General features: G+C 42.0%; 1 protein-coding gene across 7 annotated transcripts in view; it reads left to right on the top strand.

Annotated features, from left to right (window-relative positions):
- tanc2b (tetratricopeptide repeat, ankyrin repeat and coiled-coil containing 2b) overlaps positions 1–18950 on the top strand; it is a 185807-nt gene that overhangs the window by 113509 nt on the left and 53348 nt on the right. For 5 of the 7 annotated variants that reach the window (XM_085416909.1, XM_085416910.1, XM_085416906.1 and 2 more), the window contains one exon: positions 15223–15339. The exons of 1 other annotated variant lie outside the window; for it this stretch is intronic. In XM_085416909.1, the coding sequence (XP_085273035.1) occupies positions 15223–15339 (117 nt within the window). Of the gene's footprint in view, positions 1–15222; positions 15340–15900; positions 16099–18950 lie in introns of those variants that run through there. One more of the 7 variants, XM_085416913.1, reaches the window with a different exon arrangement.

Genomic DNA, 18950 nt, shown 5'->3' with positions numbered 1-18950 from the left:
CAGTCCAGTCCTTGTACCTAACCATTTTCAGATGAATGTAGTTTGGTTGTTAAGCCACTTAACACTGGCCTGTAAATGATTCAAGCATAAATAAGCACCTAATTCACAGGATGAATCAAATTTTATCTCAAATTAACTTTGAGCCTTTCACTGAAAACACATCTTTTGTATCCATTTGGTTTGTTGAATTTATTTAAAAAAAAAACAAAAAAACTCAAGATGTGCGAATAATAATTTGAGAAAACCAAGACAAAGGAAGTGACAGGCATAAATAACTACAGCAGACGAGCAGTACTCGAAAGTCTCAACCTTAAGAAATAGGAAAAAAAGCTAGCAAAGACCTGCTTGAGCTGATAACTTTACTGTTTACTGAAACCTCCTCAGAAATGGCCTCAGGATTCTTAAGTCATTAGGGTGCAAAGACCAAAATATGCCAAATTGCACAAGGACCAGGCTTAAAATTAGTGAAAAGCAGCCACTGTCCAAAGAAGAAAATTTTTAAAGACCTACTAAATAACTAAAAGTCCCAATTTACAGAATGTCTTGTATTAAAAAAACAAAACAAAAAAAACCTAACACATGTTGGCTACTCGGTAGTAAAATATAAATGAGGGGTGGCTCAAGACTGTTGCACATTACTGTATGGGCAGTTGAAAAAGTCAAATAACAATAACTGAGAAGCACTAAGCCAAAGGTTTTCTCATTTGAAGTTTCTGAGTCCTCTCTGTCATTGCTGTGGTGGTGAGTGAGATAAAGAAGGCTGAGAATCACTGCTTTTCAGTAGCAAGTGAAGTTTGACCTGTGATCGTCGCACATTTTCTGGGCCTTTTGGTAAGACTTGCAAGGGGGTTAGGATTGTCACCCGAGGGAAATAACTGTGAGTGGAGGAGATTAATAAAAAACATTTAGAACAGGATGCTTACAGCCTAACGAAGCGCCCGACAAAAGCGAAGCTGGTACACAATAAACTTGCAGCCTCTTGAGTTTGGACATGAAACATGGCTGCAGCTGTACAAATAGAGTTTCAAGGGTAAAACAAGGACAGGCAGGAATGTCTTGGTCCAAAAGGAAAACAGTGTAGGTTTCATTGAAACCCATGTTACGATCAAATAATACCATTCCTCCTTTTTCCCTCACCGCTTGTGATCTGATATGTCCCCGAAGCTCCGTCCACAAACGACAAAACTGTGTCCCTTTAATAATACCCTCCCTTTCTCCCTCCCTCTTTTTTTATGCCATTTTCTTTCCTGCCTCAATACCCACCCTTCTCCTCCTCCTCCACCTCCTTTTGCTCTGTGGTTGCTATGACAACAGCAGCACTGCACCATTCATCTGCTGGAGACCTGGACTCCTGTTCCTGTACGGAGAGTGTGCGCCTCTCACATCTATACATAACACGCTAAGCGCTAATGCAGTCACGGAGGCGATTGAAGAGCTCACCTCTCTGTGCTTACAGGAAAGGCTCCCTGTGCCGCTCGTATCGCTCTCTTCTTCTTTTTTTTTGTCCTCTCTTCATTTCTTTCTGGCGAAGGCTTTTGGTTACCTGTCAGCTTTTCACGTTGCTGCCATCGCAGAGGTTTCACCTTTGTGTCCCCCCTCCTTCTCTTTCCCCAGTGACACATTGACTGCTGCGTTCTTCCTTCTTCCTTCCCTTTTTCCTCCCCTCTCGTTTTCCTCCTCCTCTTCTCGCTCCTCCCGTCACTGCCATAGCTGCCCGGCTCCGTATCATTTACCGCAACTGAAGTGAGCAGGCAGCATCACCACTGAAACCTGTGGAGATTGCTTCAGAAGGGAAACCGGGGGGGAAGGTAGAAGGAGATCTCGTGTGCTTCTCCGCACTTCTCCTCCCCTGCTTCGCTTGCAGGCGTATTTTCTCGTACGCATTTTCCTTCTTTTCCTTCTTTTTCCTTGTTTTTCTTTTTTTTTTTTTTCTTTTTGATGAGCTGGTCATCGTTCAGGGAGGAAGCAGGACTGCTTGTGTCGCTGGAAGGAGGGGAAGGAGAGGAGCTGGTGCCGTACTCCAGCCTTCAGGAATGCGAGATCTGGTTTGAGAATGGTGAGCCCAGCCACACCCTCTTTTGCTTGTTTCATTCCTCCATCTGTGCTCGCAAACTCTGTTTCACCCCCTCACCCAGCCTCCAACCCTCACCACTTGTCACCTGCTGCTCCACCTTTCCTTGCACGGAGCTCGTCTGCTGCGTGGCGCGGCCGCTGGTTCGAATGACGTTTGTAAAGACACGGGGCTAATGGGAGGAGTGCAGGAAAGTAATTTCTCTCTGTGAAATGATGCATTTGTCAAAGATGTGAACTCTAATCACAGTGTAGGCTCGAGGGCCTGTGAATCAACCAGAGTGTGATAATGTAAGTGTTTTTTCGTGGCGAGCTGGTCTGTTTCATGCGTCAGCGTGGGTGAGCATTCAATTGTCTTTGAGAGAGTGTGTGTGTGTGTGTGTATGTGTCTGATGGAGTGTGTGTGCGTGTCTAAAGCGCAAGCTGTGGGCGGCTAATGGTGCTTGTTCTTGTTGTTGTGTGTCTCACTTTTCCTTCCAGAGCGCAGCGTCATATGTAGCATATGGTTGCGTAAATGGGTTGAAGTTGGTGGGGAATAGTCCCCCCCCCGCCCACCCCAAACCCCTCGCTAGGTAGTCGGCAGCAGCTTGTTGTTGTGTACGAGAATCACCTTGTCATGTGCTGGGACGTGGTTCCTCCCTCTTGCTGCAGGTTTCCTGCCTCCCTGCCTTATCCCAGGGGACTGCTAGCTGGTGTGTGAACGGAACAAAATGTCTCAATAACGTTGTCTGCCAGAAAAACATGAACACCTCATCACCAGCTGCTATTGCTGGTCTCAGGTGAATGGTTTTTGATGAGGCGCCTACAGCCGGTTTTCACACCACTTAGTATCACCACCTGGAGAGTGCTTTGATGAGCTTACCTTGTCAGCTGTCATTCAGGCTCTTATCATGCAATGACACTAAGAACTTCAATTTCAGGGTGGCTAAGTAGCCGTGTTTATTGTCTTCATGGTGGATCCCTCATGGGGTTATTTGAACTCGATGGAGCAGGGTGAAACGGGTCTCTTCCAGAGTAATGCAGTGCATCCCTCTGTGGTTATGACACAATGACTTTTGTATTGTTTCCCTCTCTCTTATTAGATGTATTAGCTGGGTGATGGTTGCCTGACAGACGCTGCAAAGCCTTGAAAGTGCGAAGACGGGTATTCAACAGGTGCAGTGGAACACATATGCCACTTTAAGTCATGGTTGAGGCGGTTCTTGTGAGAATACCCACAGAAAATGTGTGATAGAGTATGTTTCTCAAGGTTATTTTAACCATTGCTTGAGTCATTCAAGTGTTTTGCAGTTTGTGTCAGTACCCGTATTTATTCGTGGGCCCATATTTTTTTTCCACAAGTCCTGACTTTAAACTGCAGGCTTCTGAATTGGTGTGGCACACTTACCTGTGTGTAAACTTCACTTACCTGTACCCGTTTGCAGTGTTTCAGAGGGATATTGATTTTATATAATTGCTCCATTTCCCTCCCCTCGTAAGACAAATGGTTTGTAAGCCAAAAAATGAGTTATGAAATAAACTGGGCAGATGTCTAAAATCCAACATCCGTGGGTCAGTTTACTGGCACCACAACCTGCACAGGAAATGTGACTGTGATGTTAATTTGCCTACTGGACTGTCAGTTTTATGAGTCTTTAGTAAGAGAGTAGCATTTGGATTCCACCTACCGTAGATTAAATAGGCAGCCTCCTGAGGGACCATACAGACAATATGTGCCATGCATAAAGTGACCAAACCACAGTAAACTAAGTGTGGGGTGAAACGTATGTTTTACAGATAAAGACCTGCTAATTCAGCTGTTGTTCGGTTTGAATATAATCTTTGGGGTTTGTTGTATTAACTGGGAGGTGAAACTCTTTGAGATTAAATATCTCTTTTGCAAGAGTCTCCAGATAGGGAGCATTAACCTAATTTGTTTAGAGGCAAGAGAAACAAGACATTCCAAAGAAAAACCATGGAAGCAGAACATCTGAGCCACCATGATAACCAGTGTTTAGCCCTGGTTTCGATAGCCAGACACATCTCTTTTTTTAAGCCAATCAAAAGTAAGACAGGAACAAAATCCCAGATAACCCGACACTTTGTCATTCTACCTACATGTGATACCACTGGCCTTTAAAAGCTCGCACTTTGTTCCTCATTCTCAAAGTTTATTAGTGAGATTTAATTATGTGTTGCATGCCGGACTAGTATTCTTGTGTATTAAAGTCCTTTTCTTTCTCAGTCGAACAGCAGTTGTCGAATAAGTAGAATTACTTATCAAGTGAGTCGGTGTTGCCCCTTCAGTAACAACTCCCTGGATTCTAGAATTACAGTCTTTTATTATGATTAGAGAAGAGGCAGTGAGCGCCGCCATTAGCAAGATGAAGTCATCCTTTTGATCCCCACTCCGACCAAGCTCTTTAAAGTCGGCTTCCAGTGTGTGTACCAGGTAACAACCTACAATTAGAAATCTCCCCAAAAGCTTTCAAAACAGCTACAGTAATATGACGCAGCTAAAGAAGTGCAACCCAGACAGAGACAGCTTTAGCAATAACAGGCTTGGCTTTAACTTTCCTTTTTTTTTTTGTAATTTAAGTAATTAAAAAAATATTAGGTTCTCTAATTGTAGGCAGAAAGGTCCCGCTGACATTCAGTATGTCTCCTGGCATCAAATGGCTGTTGTGAAAATTTCAAAGCAAGTTTGCAAGAAGTAAGACGAAGACAAAGAGCTTCATTGTTGTTGCTCACAGAAAGGCCGTCCTTGGCAAAGTGTTTGACTTTGTTGATCGTGGTGTCTCTGAAAGTTTCAGTTTCTTTATGTTTTATTTGTGACAATGACTTTTGCATTTTATTTAACCACCATCATTCCAGCCAGTAACATTAAAACTGCGTAGCTGACTGCTGTTATGCTGATGAGATCCAGTTTTTATGTTGCAGTTTTTACATTTACTGATCTGAACAAATTGATGCTTAAAGGAGAAATATTCTTTAAAACTTAGACAGGAAAGCAGGAACAGAGCGGGAGAATGCAGGAAATTGGGTGGAGTTGAATCCAGGCCCTACAGTAGCCTTCAGCAACATGGGCCACCATCTAGATGAGCTACACCGTTGTACTGATGTCAGATCAATTTTAAGCTACTTAAACATTCTATTCATGGGGTCGTTAAGTGGTTGGAGACTTTGAAAAGGTCAATTATTGTTTTAAAAACACAAATTTCTTTGGTTTCCTGGTATAAAATAAGGGATAAACATTGGAAAAAATGAAATAAACTAACAGGGAAAGAAAACACTGATGTCCAAGTGGGCCAGAATCTTACAATTTTACAATCCCTAAAAAATGATGAGAGGCAGCAGAAAGATTCAATAAATATTTTGATATCAAACCAAACTGACGACAGAATTAACATCTATTTTTTTCTACGCCTAGAATAAAAAGTCTTTTCTCAAAATCACTCTATTCCCTTTTCTGTCTTTTTATCCTTGAGCATTTTTGCAGTGAAAAGGTTTCATTTTGTGGAACCAGAAGAGCATACTTGTTTTGTATTTATGAGCAATACCAAGGCTTGAGTTTTTCTTTTAATTTTACTCTCTAAACATCCAATCTTTCTTGAAATCCTGTTAACATATTTTTCTGTGTTAGTGGCACCAAATGTGGAATTTCTATTCAGTGTTTTTCTTTCTTAATTTTAATCCTCCTCTGTGTAGCACAGCAAGCGGCTGCATCTTGCAAGAGAGGCTTTACAAATGAAGTTACTATCTTATGACTATTACTGTGGTTTTTACTTACGTTTAGTTTTATCTAGGTATTTAGCCGTACCTTCTGGAATAGAAGAGGGAAAAAAACCTGTATTGTGGAGAAGAGAAACCCGCAGTGTACTATTAATAGCAATGATAATGATTTGCTTACAAAACAGAGCAGTGGGTTACATATACCACCTCACTGCTTTCTGCGAATACCGCTGGTGAAGAGCTGAGCAAACACTTCTCTGTGAGATGCTCACACAAATACACAGAGACCTAAAGAAGTGTGTTATTGTATGTGTGTCCATGCGTATCCAAACCCTTACGGACTATTGCACAGGACTCCACAGTGACACCAGGCGCAGTATTAACATTCACTACTTGTCTGTCTGCTGTTAACTTATTTGCTCAGTCATTTCAGGGTCCTGAACCCCTACCAGGCGTTTGTCTGGATCACAGCTCCGACTTTCTACCCTTACTGTCAGTCTCCTAACTATGTGTATGGGATTACATGAGGGCCACAATTGATTACAGCTTCTATCTGACATGAAAGACATTTGGGGAGCTTTGATGGTCATTTTATGTCGTCCTAAAGACAGTGACACATTATCAGAATCATCTCAATCAGAACAGCTTAAAACTGGAAGCATGGATCAGTAATCAAATCTGTTTTCTTTGTAGTGTTTATTTTAGCTTCCTAATTACATAACAAGAGCAAAAGCATCCGACCCTCACTGATTTTTCACAAAGACAAGGGTGTGGTTCTCAAGTAGTGTCTGTGTGAGGTTATAAATATCTCCACTAGGGGACCAACTCCAGCTGGGACAAAGGTCAAGACACCCTTGCTATTATTAGTACACTGCATCAAGTGGTGTCCTTGGCAATTGTGCTCCTCTCACTTTCCCGGAGTGCCTGATATTTGACTTTACCTTGCTGCTTTCCTCAGGAGTGCAGTCCTCTCTGGTCTCCTGCTGGGAGAGGGTATGCCAAACGTTCATGGTCACTCCTCTGTATCAACCTGCTGTGGAAGGAGAATGTACACATTTTAGACCAGCCAATAAAGGATTAAAAAAATGCTGCTCGGAGCAAATAAATAAGGTATTTGAATTTATTGGTAACAATACATTAAACAGCATCCTATGGATTTTGAAAGGATTCCATTTTGGAGACTCAATTAAAAGATTATCATGCTGTTACATAATAATATAATGATAAAGTGACATGTGAACAATGGAATCGTGCACAAACAACATGTTGAGCTGGTTAAAACATTGTAGAAAATCCTGTCTGTGAAACGAGGACAAACAATCTGAACAGGAAGTGCATCTATTTGGCAACGTCTGCAGAAAGAGCATTTTTCTTGGCATCTTTTCTTGCCACTGATTTTTGGTTGTTCAAGAATGGTAAGCAGGGACCAGCAGCCAATCAGGCAGGAACCCCCCTCTCTACAGGTTTTCTTGATCCACACGAAAACCTCGCTTAAGGAAGGTCCTACACGGGCAGTTCCTATATTTGAAACATGCACAAAGATGTGGGTGACCCTAAAAGGACCCTCAAGTTCCTGCTGTAAAAACAGCCTTTGCTCCACGGTGCCTTTGACTCACATCATGTTTGGCCACTAAAGCTCAGTCTTAACTTGAGATCATCCTTTGTGTGGGGATTACCAACTTTGTCCCTCTGCTTTTAAAAGGCAGTAACCTAAAACGGCTCCAAATTCTTTCTATAAGTCTTAGATTTAGGTTAACCCACTCATGCGTTGTTGTGCATTTGATATCACTTGATTTAGTGCTGTTGGTTTAATCCAAGCCCAATAAGGTTATGTGAAACGTTGAATTAACAGCTCTTTGGGTTAAGGAAAGCTCAGTTAATGAGCCTTCTTAGGAAATCAGCCCCTCCCGCCTTCCTCTTAAAATTCCGGCTGTGCCTCACCTTGCTCCACTAATCCTCCCAAGGCCTGTAATGATAGATACACATTTGAGTGTGTGCAGACACTCGCACACAGACACTTGCACGCATACATTAAAAGTACAAAAAAATAAAACAAACAGGGGAGGCAGCCGAGCTAATGGACTCGCACATGCTACTGACTGTCGGCAGCCTCCGTGTTGCACGGCAACATCTGGTCTGTATTGTTTTGTTTAACAAGTCAACAAGAGAAGCACACAAAATCATCTGCGGTCTGTGAGCCGGATTATTAAATGCACACTGGGCACAAGTCTTCGGGTCATTCATGGAGACTGGTGAAATAAATATAAAACTGCATCTCTCTGCTACTTCAGGACTGCAATGCTTTTGAACTCAGTTGCTATATGTTGAATAGAATGAATTACTAAACTCTTCATCTTCAAAATTACCCAAACATATCCACTTCATTGCAAACCTTTTAACTTCATAAGCCTAATTGTGGGCAGTTGTCTTTGCTGCTCCAAAGATTAACATCAAAAACATTGTTAATCTTTTCTGAAACGCCTCATATGGGCATAAAAGGACTGCTAGATCACATTATGTGTGATAAGATTGCATAAAATGATAAATTATCAATCAAAATTAAACTTCATTCAACTTCAGGCTGCTATAAATGCTTTGTTTCTGTCTTAAAAAAATCTTCTTGGATCTGTGTGATGTTAGAGAGAGAAGTTATCCTTAATATGGTGGGCAGCTCTAGCTATGAGAAGAAAAGCCCCACCCATCTGCTACGACAGCCAATCAGAAGAACACTTAATGGGAGAAAAGGACTTGTTTCAGATAGGGGATGAACGGAGGGGCTGCACCATTATTTTGAGCTATGAATCATGAGCACAACAGGTCCCCTGCAAAAGTTCATTAAGTAACACTTAACAGTCAGCTTGACTCTTCAGTATCATCATTTTTTAAAATATTGAAATGTGATATTGATGTGACTGTATTGCTCTATGAAAGCACTCAAAAAAAAAAGTCAAAGCTTCATTATTGTTCCAGATTGAGATCACATCATCTCTTTTTGGGTCAGAGCACAAAGGATCAGAGCTGCCATTGCAGCAGTTTGCATCTTTAAAAGCTGAATTCCTTGAATTGAGATGTGTGGAGGACGCGGTGCTGTAAAGCAGCTGAGATTTGTCAATACAAAGAGGTTGTTTGATTGCATTTGAGCAAAAGCTGGGAGCTTTTAGTGCCGTTGAAGTCAGCTTCTGTCTGCGTTACCACCACCCTAAAAAGATGGACAACTCTTCCTTTCCCTGTGCTCTGCTGTTGCCATAGTGACTGGGCCGGCGTGCTCAGTTTCTATAAAGCTCTGCTTAGGTTGCAGACAGCCGGGCAATGTATGTCCTCACCGCTGGTCTGTATGTGAGTGTGTATGTTAATTTGTGGGCGCCCGTGTCTTTGTCTGAGTGGGTGCCTGAGGTCGTATGCAACTGACAGAGTGGTAGAGACGCTGCGATGTCTCCTTTCGCTCGCTTATCATTCACTTATCTGCAGCAAATGAGAAAATGTGCATTGCATATTGGAGCTTCCAATTCATATTCAGATCTTGTCATTTATTTGTTGAAAGCCCAGGTTGTGTCTGAGGGGACTGCCATGTTGAAAAGAAGCTTTCCTCTTTCATATGCACAACACCGTGTGAATTTGAATCACAATATTGACGTGCTTTCTGTTTTGTTGATGACTTCGCCAAAGGCTGTGTGTCTGTGCTGACAGTCTTGGGAATAGATATGAGCTTTTTAAATTTTTCACAATGTCCTTTAGCACCAGTGTTTCTGTGGATCCCTCCCTCTTTTCTTACTCTAATCTCACATATACACTTGCATACATGTCGCATGCATATTCATATTCGAACCCGCACACCCAGAGCATGTAAGAAATATCTATTTCACGGCCACGTGCATCTGCACATGCAGACAAGATATATTTATTCATAAGCTCATTAGAGGAGTGGATTTGCCTGCTGCCATCCATCACACTGTCACCCATCCTCAGCCTGGCACACACTGACAACAGAACTGCAGGAGAGAAGTCCATGGGATTTAGTCTCCTGGAACCAGAGCTATAGAGGGGATTTACTCCAATAGACAGCGTTTCCCTTCCCTATTTTGTAGAGGTGAGATCAGGGAGACTACAGACAAAAGAAATGGTAATCTTCTTTTCACTGTAGTTTATCCCAAAATTGATATTCTGGGAGGAGAATGCCTTTAGTCTCTCAGTGCAATCAGTGTCAAGGCATCGCAGGAAACCTTTGGTACCGTAAATGATTTAAAATGTAAAACAGTTGAAATATATGGGGGAACTTTGTGTTCATGCTCTTGCGAACACACTGCCTACACTGTCAGACTGTCACACTCTCCTTCCAGCTTGTTACAGGTTATGGTGCAAGCTGTTGCAAGCTTGTCAGTGCAGGTGCAAGAGCGCCTTCAGGAAATCGGACAGGACTGTAGGTTGAAATGGAAGCATAAAAATACAAGCTTTGGCGTCTTTTTCTGCTATTGCACATTCATTTTTTTTACCTAACCAAGTGAACTTTTCAATATCGTTAAATGGACGAGAGGGGCAAAACAGAAAACATGCTCCAGCCCTAACCCAAATTGTGTACAGTTAGGAAAGTGTCCCTACCTGTCTTCCTGTTTGAAAGTTAAAAGCTCCATCAACCAAAATAATTCTTACTTGGCTCCTCAGATAACAAGTAGTACGTGTACAACCTTCACACCAATATGAGCAGAATCTTTTCACACATCTTTTGTGTGAAGGTCAAAACTCGACATAATCTATTGATGGGTAACAAAAAAATGAACAAATAGGAGATGAGAATACAATAAATACATTTTATGTAATTGTATTGTAGCTAATTTATATTTAGTTACATCCATCCATCCATCCATCCATTTTCATCCGCTTTGTCCGGGGCCGGGTCGCGGGGGCAGCAGCCTAAGCAAAGAGGCCCAGACCTCCCTCTCCCCAGCCACCTCCTCCAGCTTATCCGGGGGAATACCAAGGCGTTCCCAGGCCAGCCGAGAGATATAATCTCTCCAGCGTGTCCTGGGTCTGCCCCGGGGCCTCCTCCCGGTGGGACATGCCTGGAACACCTCACCCAGGAGGCGCCCAGGGGGCATCCTTGTCAGATGCCCGAACCACCTCAGCTGGCTCCTTTCGATGTGGAGCAGCAGCTGCTCTACTCTGAGCCCCTCCTGGATGGCCGAACTTCTCACCCTATCTCTAAGGGAGAGGCCAGCCACCCTTAGTTACATATAATAATAATAATAATAATAATAATAATATGTAATATGATTTTAATGCATTTTAAAATTATTAGTATTTTGTTTTCCTGACACATATGTTCGTATCACATCATTAATTAAGTTTATATTTATTTACTAACTCACAGTTAGTGGACTCTAAACTCATAAAACACTGGCCAAAAACAGAAAAGCTTGTAAGTTTGTCTGTCATGGCGTTTCATTAAACCGTGGATGACTCTGGAGTCTTCTAGTCCTGGCGATCACTTGTATTTGTTCATTGTGGCATCTGTGCTGGATAACCTCCTAGATTTGGTATTTAGCAGAGTCCTGTCCAGGCCATACTAACACAGTGCTGACAGTGATTATGGCATATAAACACTTGTACTTTATGCACATGCACATAACTCTGAAGCGGCACTTAATTTTCTTTGCCAGGCAGAATTCGTTTTCATTTGTTTTAACTTTGGATTTGTTTGTGAGCAGAGTATGTCAAATTGTGACAACAGATTGCAGTAGATTGGTGCACAATAAGATCATGAGAAAAGGGAACAAGTTGTTAGTGCCTGGTGCAGGCCTGGATCAAGGTACAAACCTTATTTTTTTTTATTTCTTGGAATTTTAAGTTGTTTTTAGTCATGCCTGAAGCATGATTTTTTCGTTACTCTTATGCTGGCTAAAATGCCCTAGCAACTTCTTTGCTTGGATTGACATGGCATTTGTTGCAGACATATTAGCAGAAAATAACTGTAATAACTTTGATACATTATTTATTTTTATCTAAAATTTGACTTTGTCTAATACAACCTGATTAGGGACCTAATATTAACTAATTAGTACAAGTAGTAGTATCATTTTTGTGGTAAAATACCATGGTGTCATTAGCAATACTGCACTATTAATTTACAAAGTTGGAGGGCCACTGTCTGAACCCATCTATATTATTCTCTCTTCTACTGAGTATTGAAGTTAATTAAAACGTACAACATGCATTGTCATTACAGGTGAAGTAGCCTTAAAGCAGTTTCCACCAACAATGTTTAAAATGAGAGTAACGCGTCTGCTGTACTGAACACCTCTGAGGAACAGAAATTAACAATGAAATTAAATATTCTTCCTTTTTCATGTTTGCTTGCATATTTTACACAATGCTGTAGAGCGAGTAGGAATATTCCAACGATGGAATATGTAATGTGATACTTGAATTAAAACAGAAAAAGTTCTTGCAGGGTTTTAAGATAATATCTACACTGCATGAAAACTAAATGGAAGGTATGGACCACCTGCACATTTCACTGAGAGGAGCTGCTCAGCCATGAAAATCCATGCCATGAAGCTCCTGGTGCAGTTTCTATACAGATGTTAATGCTAGAGGAGCTTTGGAAATCTGCAGTTATCGAGTCAGCAGAGCATTAGCAACTTTGTAGCATTTCATTGCAGTAACTCAAAGTGGTGCTAAGTAGTTTGTATGGCCCCTACATGCTTGTATGCATGCCTGACAAGATCAGGGCATGCTCCTAATGAGATGACAGTGTCCTGGGGGCTCTCCTCCCAGTTTGGACAGGGGCTCTGAGCTCCTGGACAGTCTGAGGTGAAACCTGGCAGCATCTGATGTGTCCCAGAGGTGTTCTATTGGATTGTGGTCAGGCAGAGTTTGGGGGAGAGTCAGTGGTATCAATTCTTTCATCCTTCAGGGACTGCCTGCATACTCCCTCCACATAAGGTATTGTCATGCACCATAAGGAACTCAGGACCTACTGCATTAGTGTAGTTCTGATTATAGGTCCAAGGATTTTATCCCAATACCTAATGGGAGTCAGGGTGCTGCTGCCTAGCCTCTAGAGATCTGTATGTCCCTCCATAGATATGCCTCCCTAGACCCACAACCAAACCAGTTATGTTGAACGATGCTACAGGCAGCATGAAGTTCTCCACAGTGCCCGCAGACTCTTTCACATCTGTCTCATATGCTCAGAGTGAACCTCTCTCATCTGTGAAAAGAAGAGTGCGCCAGTGGTGGATTCATCAATTCTGGTAGTGTATGGGAAATGCTAATCTGGCTCCACGATGTCAGGCAGGGAGCTCATGCTCATGCTCTTGAGCACTCCTTCTTGCTCTTGACACTGTGGTGGGATTCACAGCAAACCTTCTGGCATTGGCATGCATTTATGTGCCATCCTGGACGAGGTGCTGGGTCCAGCCACCCCTGCATGCTACCAGTAGTGACACTGACCTAGCCAAATTTAAAACGAATGGGGAAAAAAACGGTCAAAAGAAACCCAAAAACCGTCGGTGCCATCCACCTGTAAAACCGTTCTTTTGGGGGTTGTCTCATTGGTGCCCCTCTAGTGCACCTGTTGTTAACGTAATTAACACCAAAGCAGCAGAAACTGACTAACACCCCCCTCTGCTACCTAACTGACCAGAATCGAATTGATTTGATGGTGCGCTCTGATTTTAAAAAGTATATAATATATATATAGTTAGTGGAAAAAGAATAACATTGAAAAAGATATTTGAACAAAGACGCAGAGTTTAAAAGCTAAAGACTGAAAATAAAGCTTGTTTTGAAAATGGCATGTTTACAAGTCTGTACAGCCTGTGAGGATGCTTGAACTTTCTCGCTGTATGTTACGCATTTTACATCGACCATCTGTACCACTGTACTGTGCTCAACAGTATGTAGGCAAAGGGATTAAAGCTCTCCTCCCCACCCATTACACACACACACATACATTATCCTGACATTAGCTGTAACACGAGCCCTAAACAAAAGTGGTGAAGAATCTATTCTGGTTTTGCACTCGCTGTTGCTTGAACATATGTTCCAACTGCTGCTCATGACTTCCTGCTCACCGCACTTTGGTCCTGCACAGTATTTCTGCACCAGATAGCTTTGGACGTGTGTGCTCACCCGTAACAGTAATGGTTGCGACATACAGTATAATCTATTTTAAACCCCTATTTAACCAGATTAGTCAATTAAGGGTAAATTATGCTTAGTTGCTGCCCATCTCAAACCCACACCAGTACAGAAAATAAAGATAATAGATTAAACAAATGAGTCTTATGCACAATTTAGTTGATATTGGCTGATTTCTTTTTTCTTTCTCACAGCTGGGCATGACTCCAAGTTCGTCATAGAAGTTATTTCCATAGTGAGGACAAAAAAAGGGGGAAATATAGTCTGGTTCCTCCTGTTTATGAATATAACAGAGGAGGAGGGGAAGTCATTTCTGTATTGGATTGTATTGGGTTGTTTTTTCTTTTTTTAGTCTCCATTTGTGTGGTATATTAGCCAGATATTCAGCGTAAGCAGGCTTAGCATTTTAGTGCTAATTGACAGAACATTAAAAAGCAGAGCGAGTGCAGGAAGCCTTATGGTCTCATTATTCTTGCTGTGGAGAGCCATCACACTCGGTGATTTTAACAACAACATCCTTGCAAACAAATGCCACTGAATGGATCGCAAAGGTTTTCTTCTTTTTGCATTTCTTCCAGGGTATGTAGCCTGTGTGTGTTTATCAGTACAATGACTTTGCCTTTTATGTGCGTCATAAAACTATTTTTTTAAGAACACCACAATGTATGGACTCATGACACTGTAAGCTGAACTGGGTAACGGTGCTCACAATCTGTGTGCCGTGACCAAGAACCCATGAAAGGATCATACACAGCCACCACCCCCGGCTTTCTGTGAATCTCTGATTTTCTCATTTGATGTCTCAGACGCTGTGGCTGAGTCGGGCGCGAGGACATTCCCAAAATGGATCTCATTTGCATTCTTGGTGTGATTTTTGACACTGGACAAACAGACGCAACAAACTTTTTATTTATTTAGCTTTTCTTCTTTTCTTTTTTTTTGCTTCCTGGTATTCTTGCATTTCAGTGGTGGGCGGATGTTTTGCAGGTGTATTGGTTCGCCCTAGCGAGGTACCTGATTGCTCACGTTGCTTATTTACTCATGTGTTTGCTTTATCTGACCCGAGGCAAACACAAGGTGTAAGAAAGCCTTCAGGATGTTTTCATTTTATCAGTGTGCTGCTTTAAGTTCATGCTGTAAGCTCTCTGACTTTCCTCCCTTTCTGTCCTGTCCCTGTCACTCCTCTCTTTCTTTTCTTCTTCCATCTCCCTGATTTATGTGTGTGTCTCTCTGTGTGCACGTGTGTGCACGTGTTGTCTCCTTCTGGGTGTGTGTGTGTGTGTCTATGCTTTCTGCTCCCAGCCCCTCTGCGGAAAGCAAAGTTTGTGGAGAGCCCTCGCATTCCACAATCAGAGCTTGGCTCCCCTACACACACCTCCACCACTGCCAAGAATCCAGACCTGGACACATACTGCCCTGGTAAGTTTTGGCCAGCTCATCCCTAATTTTGTGTGTTGTTTATTTATTTATTTTTTGCTCATTGGTTCTTCTCTGTGCCTCCCTGATTTCACAGACGATGATCAGTTTTCGGGGTATTCTGCTGCTGCTGGCTGCTGTAAAACATTGCTAAGGTTATTAATGAAAAAGCTTTGCTGGGGCCTGCAGTGTCCATCCTCATTGCCTCCTCCCTCTCTGTCTCTCTAATCCTGTCTCGCTGCTTTCTCACCCCGGTCTGCTTTTCGGGCGGATAGCTCGGTTAGGTGCCACCGCTGTTTTCCGTTAACTTTGCAGTCGGCTTTTTCTCGGTAATCCTGCGGACAGTCCACATCCCCACCCCACCCCTCCCCTTCCCTCCCTCCCCTCCCAGTCTATCCCCATCAAACCCCGTCTATCCTCCTCCCTTGTCTCTTCGTCTTCCTCGCTCAGAAGGACTTTAAAACGGGTCACCTGAGGATAGTGCTGTGCTCAGATCTGGTTCTGGTATATCTGCTTTCTCATCTTGCTTCTCCTTTTCCTGTTGCCATTGAGAAATGCAGTGCTAGCTTCCTGCCCTGTCTTTTTGGCTCAACCTGTGGTGGAATAGGAGAACCCAGGGCTGGATGTACACATGAGAAATGGTGATGGAAAGCCTCGAGGCTTAACTGGACTTATTTAGGCGGAAAATGTTTGAAAGTGTGCTACCAGCCTTCTCCGTCTGTGAGCCTCTTCTGCTGACTTTCTGCTCAATGGGAATTCTAAGTAGGTGATATAGTAGATTATATATTTATTGCTGTCATACTACACATTATATGGTCTGAATAGTGTATTACTTAAGGATAAACCCTTTGATTCTGGCTCCTGGCTTGCTTTTGAATTTCATGGATGAAAAACTGTTGACCCTGGCTTTATTTTTGCATTAAGTCAGGCGGCTGGTAAATAGCAGTTGTTATGAGCGGCAATAGGTGTGACATTTCAGGGATAACATGGTAATCTCTGCTTTCTGACCCAGTATGAACCTTCCAGATCCCTCACGTCATCTGGATCCGGTTTTTTATCAGTTCCCAGAGTCAGAACCAGACATGGAGAAGCTGCATTCAGCTTTTATGCTCTATATATCTCGAACAAACTCCCAGAAAGCCTCAGATCAGCTGAAACACTCAGTTTATTTAAATCCAGGTTGAAGACTCACCTGTTCTCAGCTGCATTTGAATAAAGCACCAAATTCGCACTGTTTTGCTTTTAAGCTTAAATTTTGAAACTTACATTTTAACTACTGATTTTATCTACTGTTCCTTTCCTTTTTTCCATTTTAAATCATGCTTTTTATTTGTTTTTGTTTTTTAATGTCTCTGTAAAGCACTTTGAATCACCTTGCTGTTGAATTGCGCTATATAAATAAACTTGCCTTGCCTTCCATTGGGGCAGGAAAAGAGTTGATAAAACGTGAACTGGAGCGGAACTGGGAAGCCTAAGATGAGTTTTCACGAGAGGTGAGGAGTTGCACCTTCCCGGTGGACAGATGGACATGTTAGCTCTTAACAAGGTCTCCTTGGCGTGTCTAGCAGCAGGGTGTTGACTTAAACATCTGATCACATGCTAGTCCACACTCTGCTGCTGACACTGTCTTTTGAGTGGAGGAAGTGAGGCATCAGTTGATTTTTTTTATGTGGCCTACAAAGATATTTGTGGTGCCATAAATATTGTTTGCAAATATTTTGTGAGACGTCTTGTAAAACTCCCCACCAGCCAGCCTCCTTAAACCGTGGAGTGAAAGCCTTTCTAATGATGTTAGAGTTCAACCTTCTTAAAGGTAATTCTCCAGACTGGGGGCAGACGCTACAGATAAAATCCTCCATTGTGTCACTCCTTTTTGCAATTAAAATTACAATCGGGGGTATTATAGATTTAATGTCAGTGCTTGCATATGCATGCCAGGTCACATGCATTTCTCAGTTGTGTTCAATGAACAGAGAGGAGCAAAAGACAAAACATTACATGCCACTTCCCTCTCCACCCTTCCCATGTGAGGGGAAGTAGGAAGGGATGAAAAAACCAAAAGGTGAACAGATAATTAGCGTCCACTTCAACATGCGCTTGCTTTGTATTTTGAACAATGTTATAGGCAAACGTTTAACTTCTTTGAGCTGTGTGAATTATCTGTTAAAGTTATTATCTGTGAGTCAAATTTTAAAATATAGAAAGATTTCTTTGCCCCAGACGTTAAAAACGCACTTATTTGTATTGGACTGATAAACTACTCAACTGACTTAGTATATTAAGGGGGGATGTGAATAAATCTCAACAAAAAATTTAGAGTCAGGTGCAGAACCAAAAGAAATGAGCTGCAGGATTCCAGCAGATTGTTTAGATTTAATGCCAAACGGTGATAAGGAAGAATAGCGTGAATGTAGTTTAAGATGTAAACAACAGATCTGGTCTGTGACCTTGTACTAAATCTGATGCCTGAAGTTAATTGAGCATAAGTGTTGGCTGTGAAGGCTTTTAACATTCAGCCAATGCATCTTTTGTGGTTTATGTACTTTTTAATTTGACTGAATAGAGACTTATTCTCATATAATTGGAAAGAACTAATGTTACTCTATTAAAGTCATGAAGAAATTGGTGTTATCATAGTGAACTTGTTATCTTCAACAAACCAGTTTGACATGATTTGAGCTTTGTGTCATGGAAGAAGATGTGTACACTGTGGTCTCAGTGCTCACTCAATATTTTCTCTTTTTTGGGACTGTTGTCTGTAAATCCTAGTATAGGTATGCGGGGAAAATCCCAGCAGATCAGTAATTCCTGAAGTAGTCAGATCCCCCTTTTCTCCTTTCTGATGCTCAGTTTGAACTTCAGCAGATCACTGATTGACTTTGTCTGTATACCCAAATGCATTGAGTTGCTGTCATGTCACTGGCTGATTGGATATTTGCATTGATGGAGCAGTTAAACAGGTACATCTGAGCGGCAGGTGAGTGTACGTTTGTAATAGCAGACAAAAACATGCGGTTTAATTTCAGTTGGACGTCTTTAGCTTCAGGTCTTTAAAGCCATTTCTTCAACTGTCTTGTTGTGAGTTGCCAATTTTTGGAGTTATCTGCTGTAAAAATCTCTGCTGAATTTTTCTTTTCTCTGCTTTCCTTTGACTCAAGGCAAGCACTATGTGGTTTTACTGTATTCAAGGGAAAGCGATGTTCTTTTTTTTTAAAATTCATGTTTCATGACCCAGTCACCCAACACAGAAAACAAAACAAAACAAAAAAACAAGTTTCGTATGGGAACTATTTTGTTCTACTGTCTTTATCCGCCAACCAAAGGACTCATGCAGCTCTCTAACATTACAGCTCATTGATGATTACATCCTGTCAGACTGTCATAACCATGAGCCTTTCATCATTGGTGCGTTATCAAATTGGACACTGGACATTTACATGGTTGGCGGGTGTCTCGGAGACAACAATGTTTGTGGATTGTTTTTAATAAACGGGGGGGGGGGGGGTTGTTCTTTGAGCACCACTAGGCAAGAGCCATTTACTGCAATTACACTGAAGAGAAGGCAGCACCTCTGCAGCTGATATCTCCAAAATTGGGCAACTCACACCAGAACA

Source organism: Rhamphochromis longiceps, linkage group LG8 (assembly GCF_057381845.1).
Source record: "Rhamphochromis longiceps isolate RC_006_pf linkage group LG8, R_longiceps_female_GT1.1, whole genome shotgun sequence".
Lineage (NCBI taxonomy): Eukaryota > Metazoa > Chordata > Actinopteri > Cichliformes > Cichlidae > Rhamphochromis > Rhamphochromis longiceps.
This window is presented reverse-complemented; position numbering and strand designations above follow the sequence as displayed.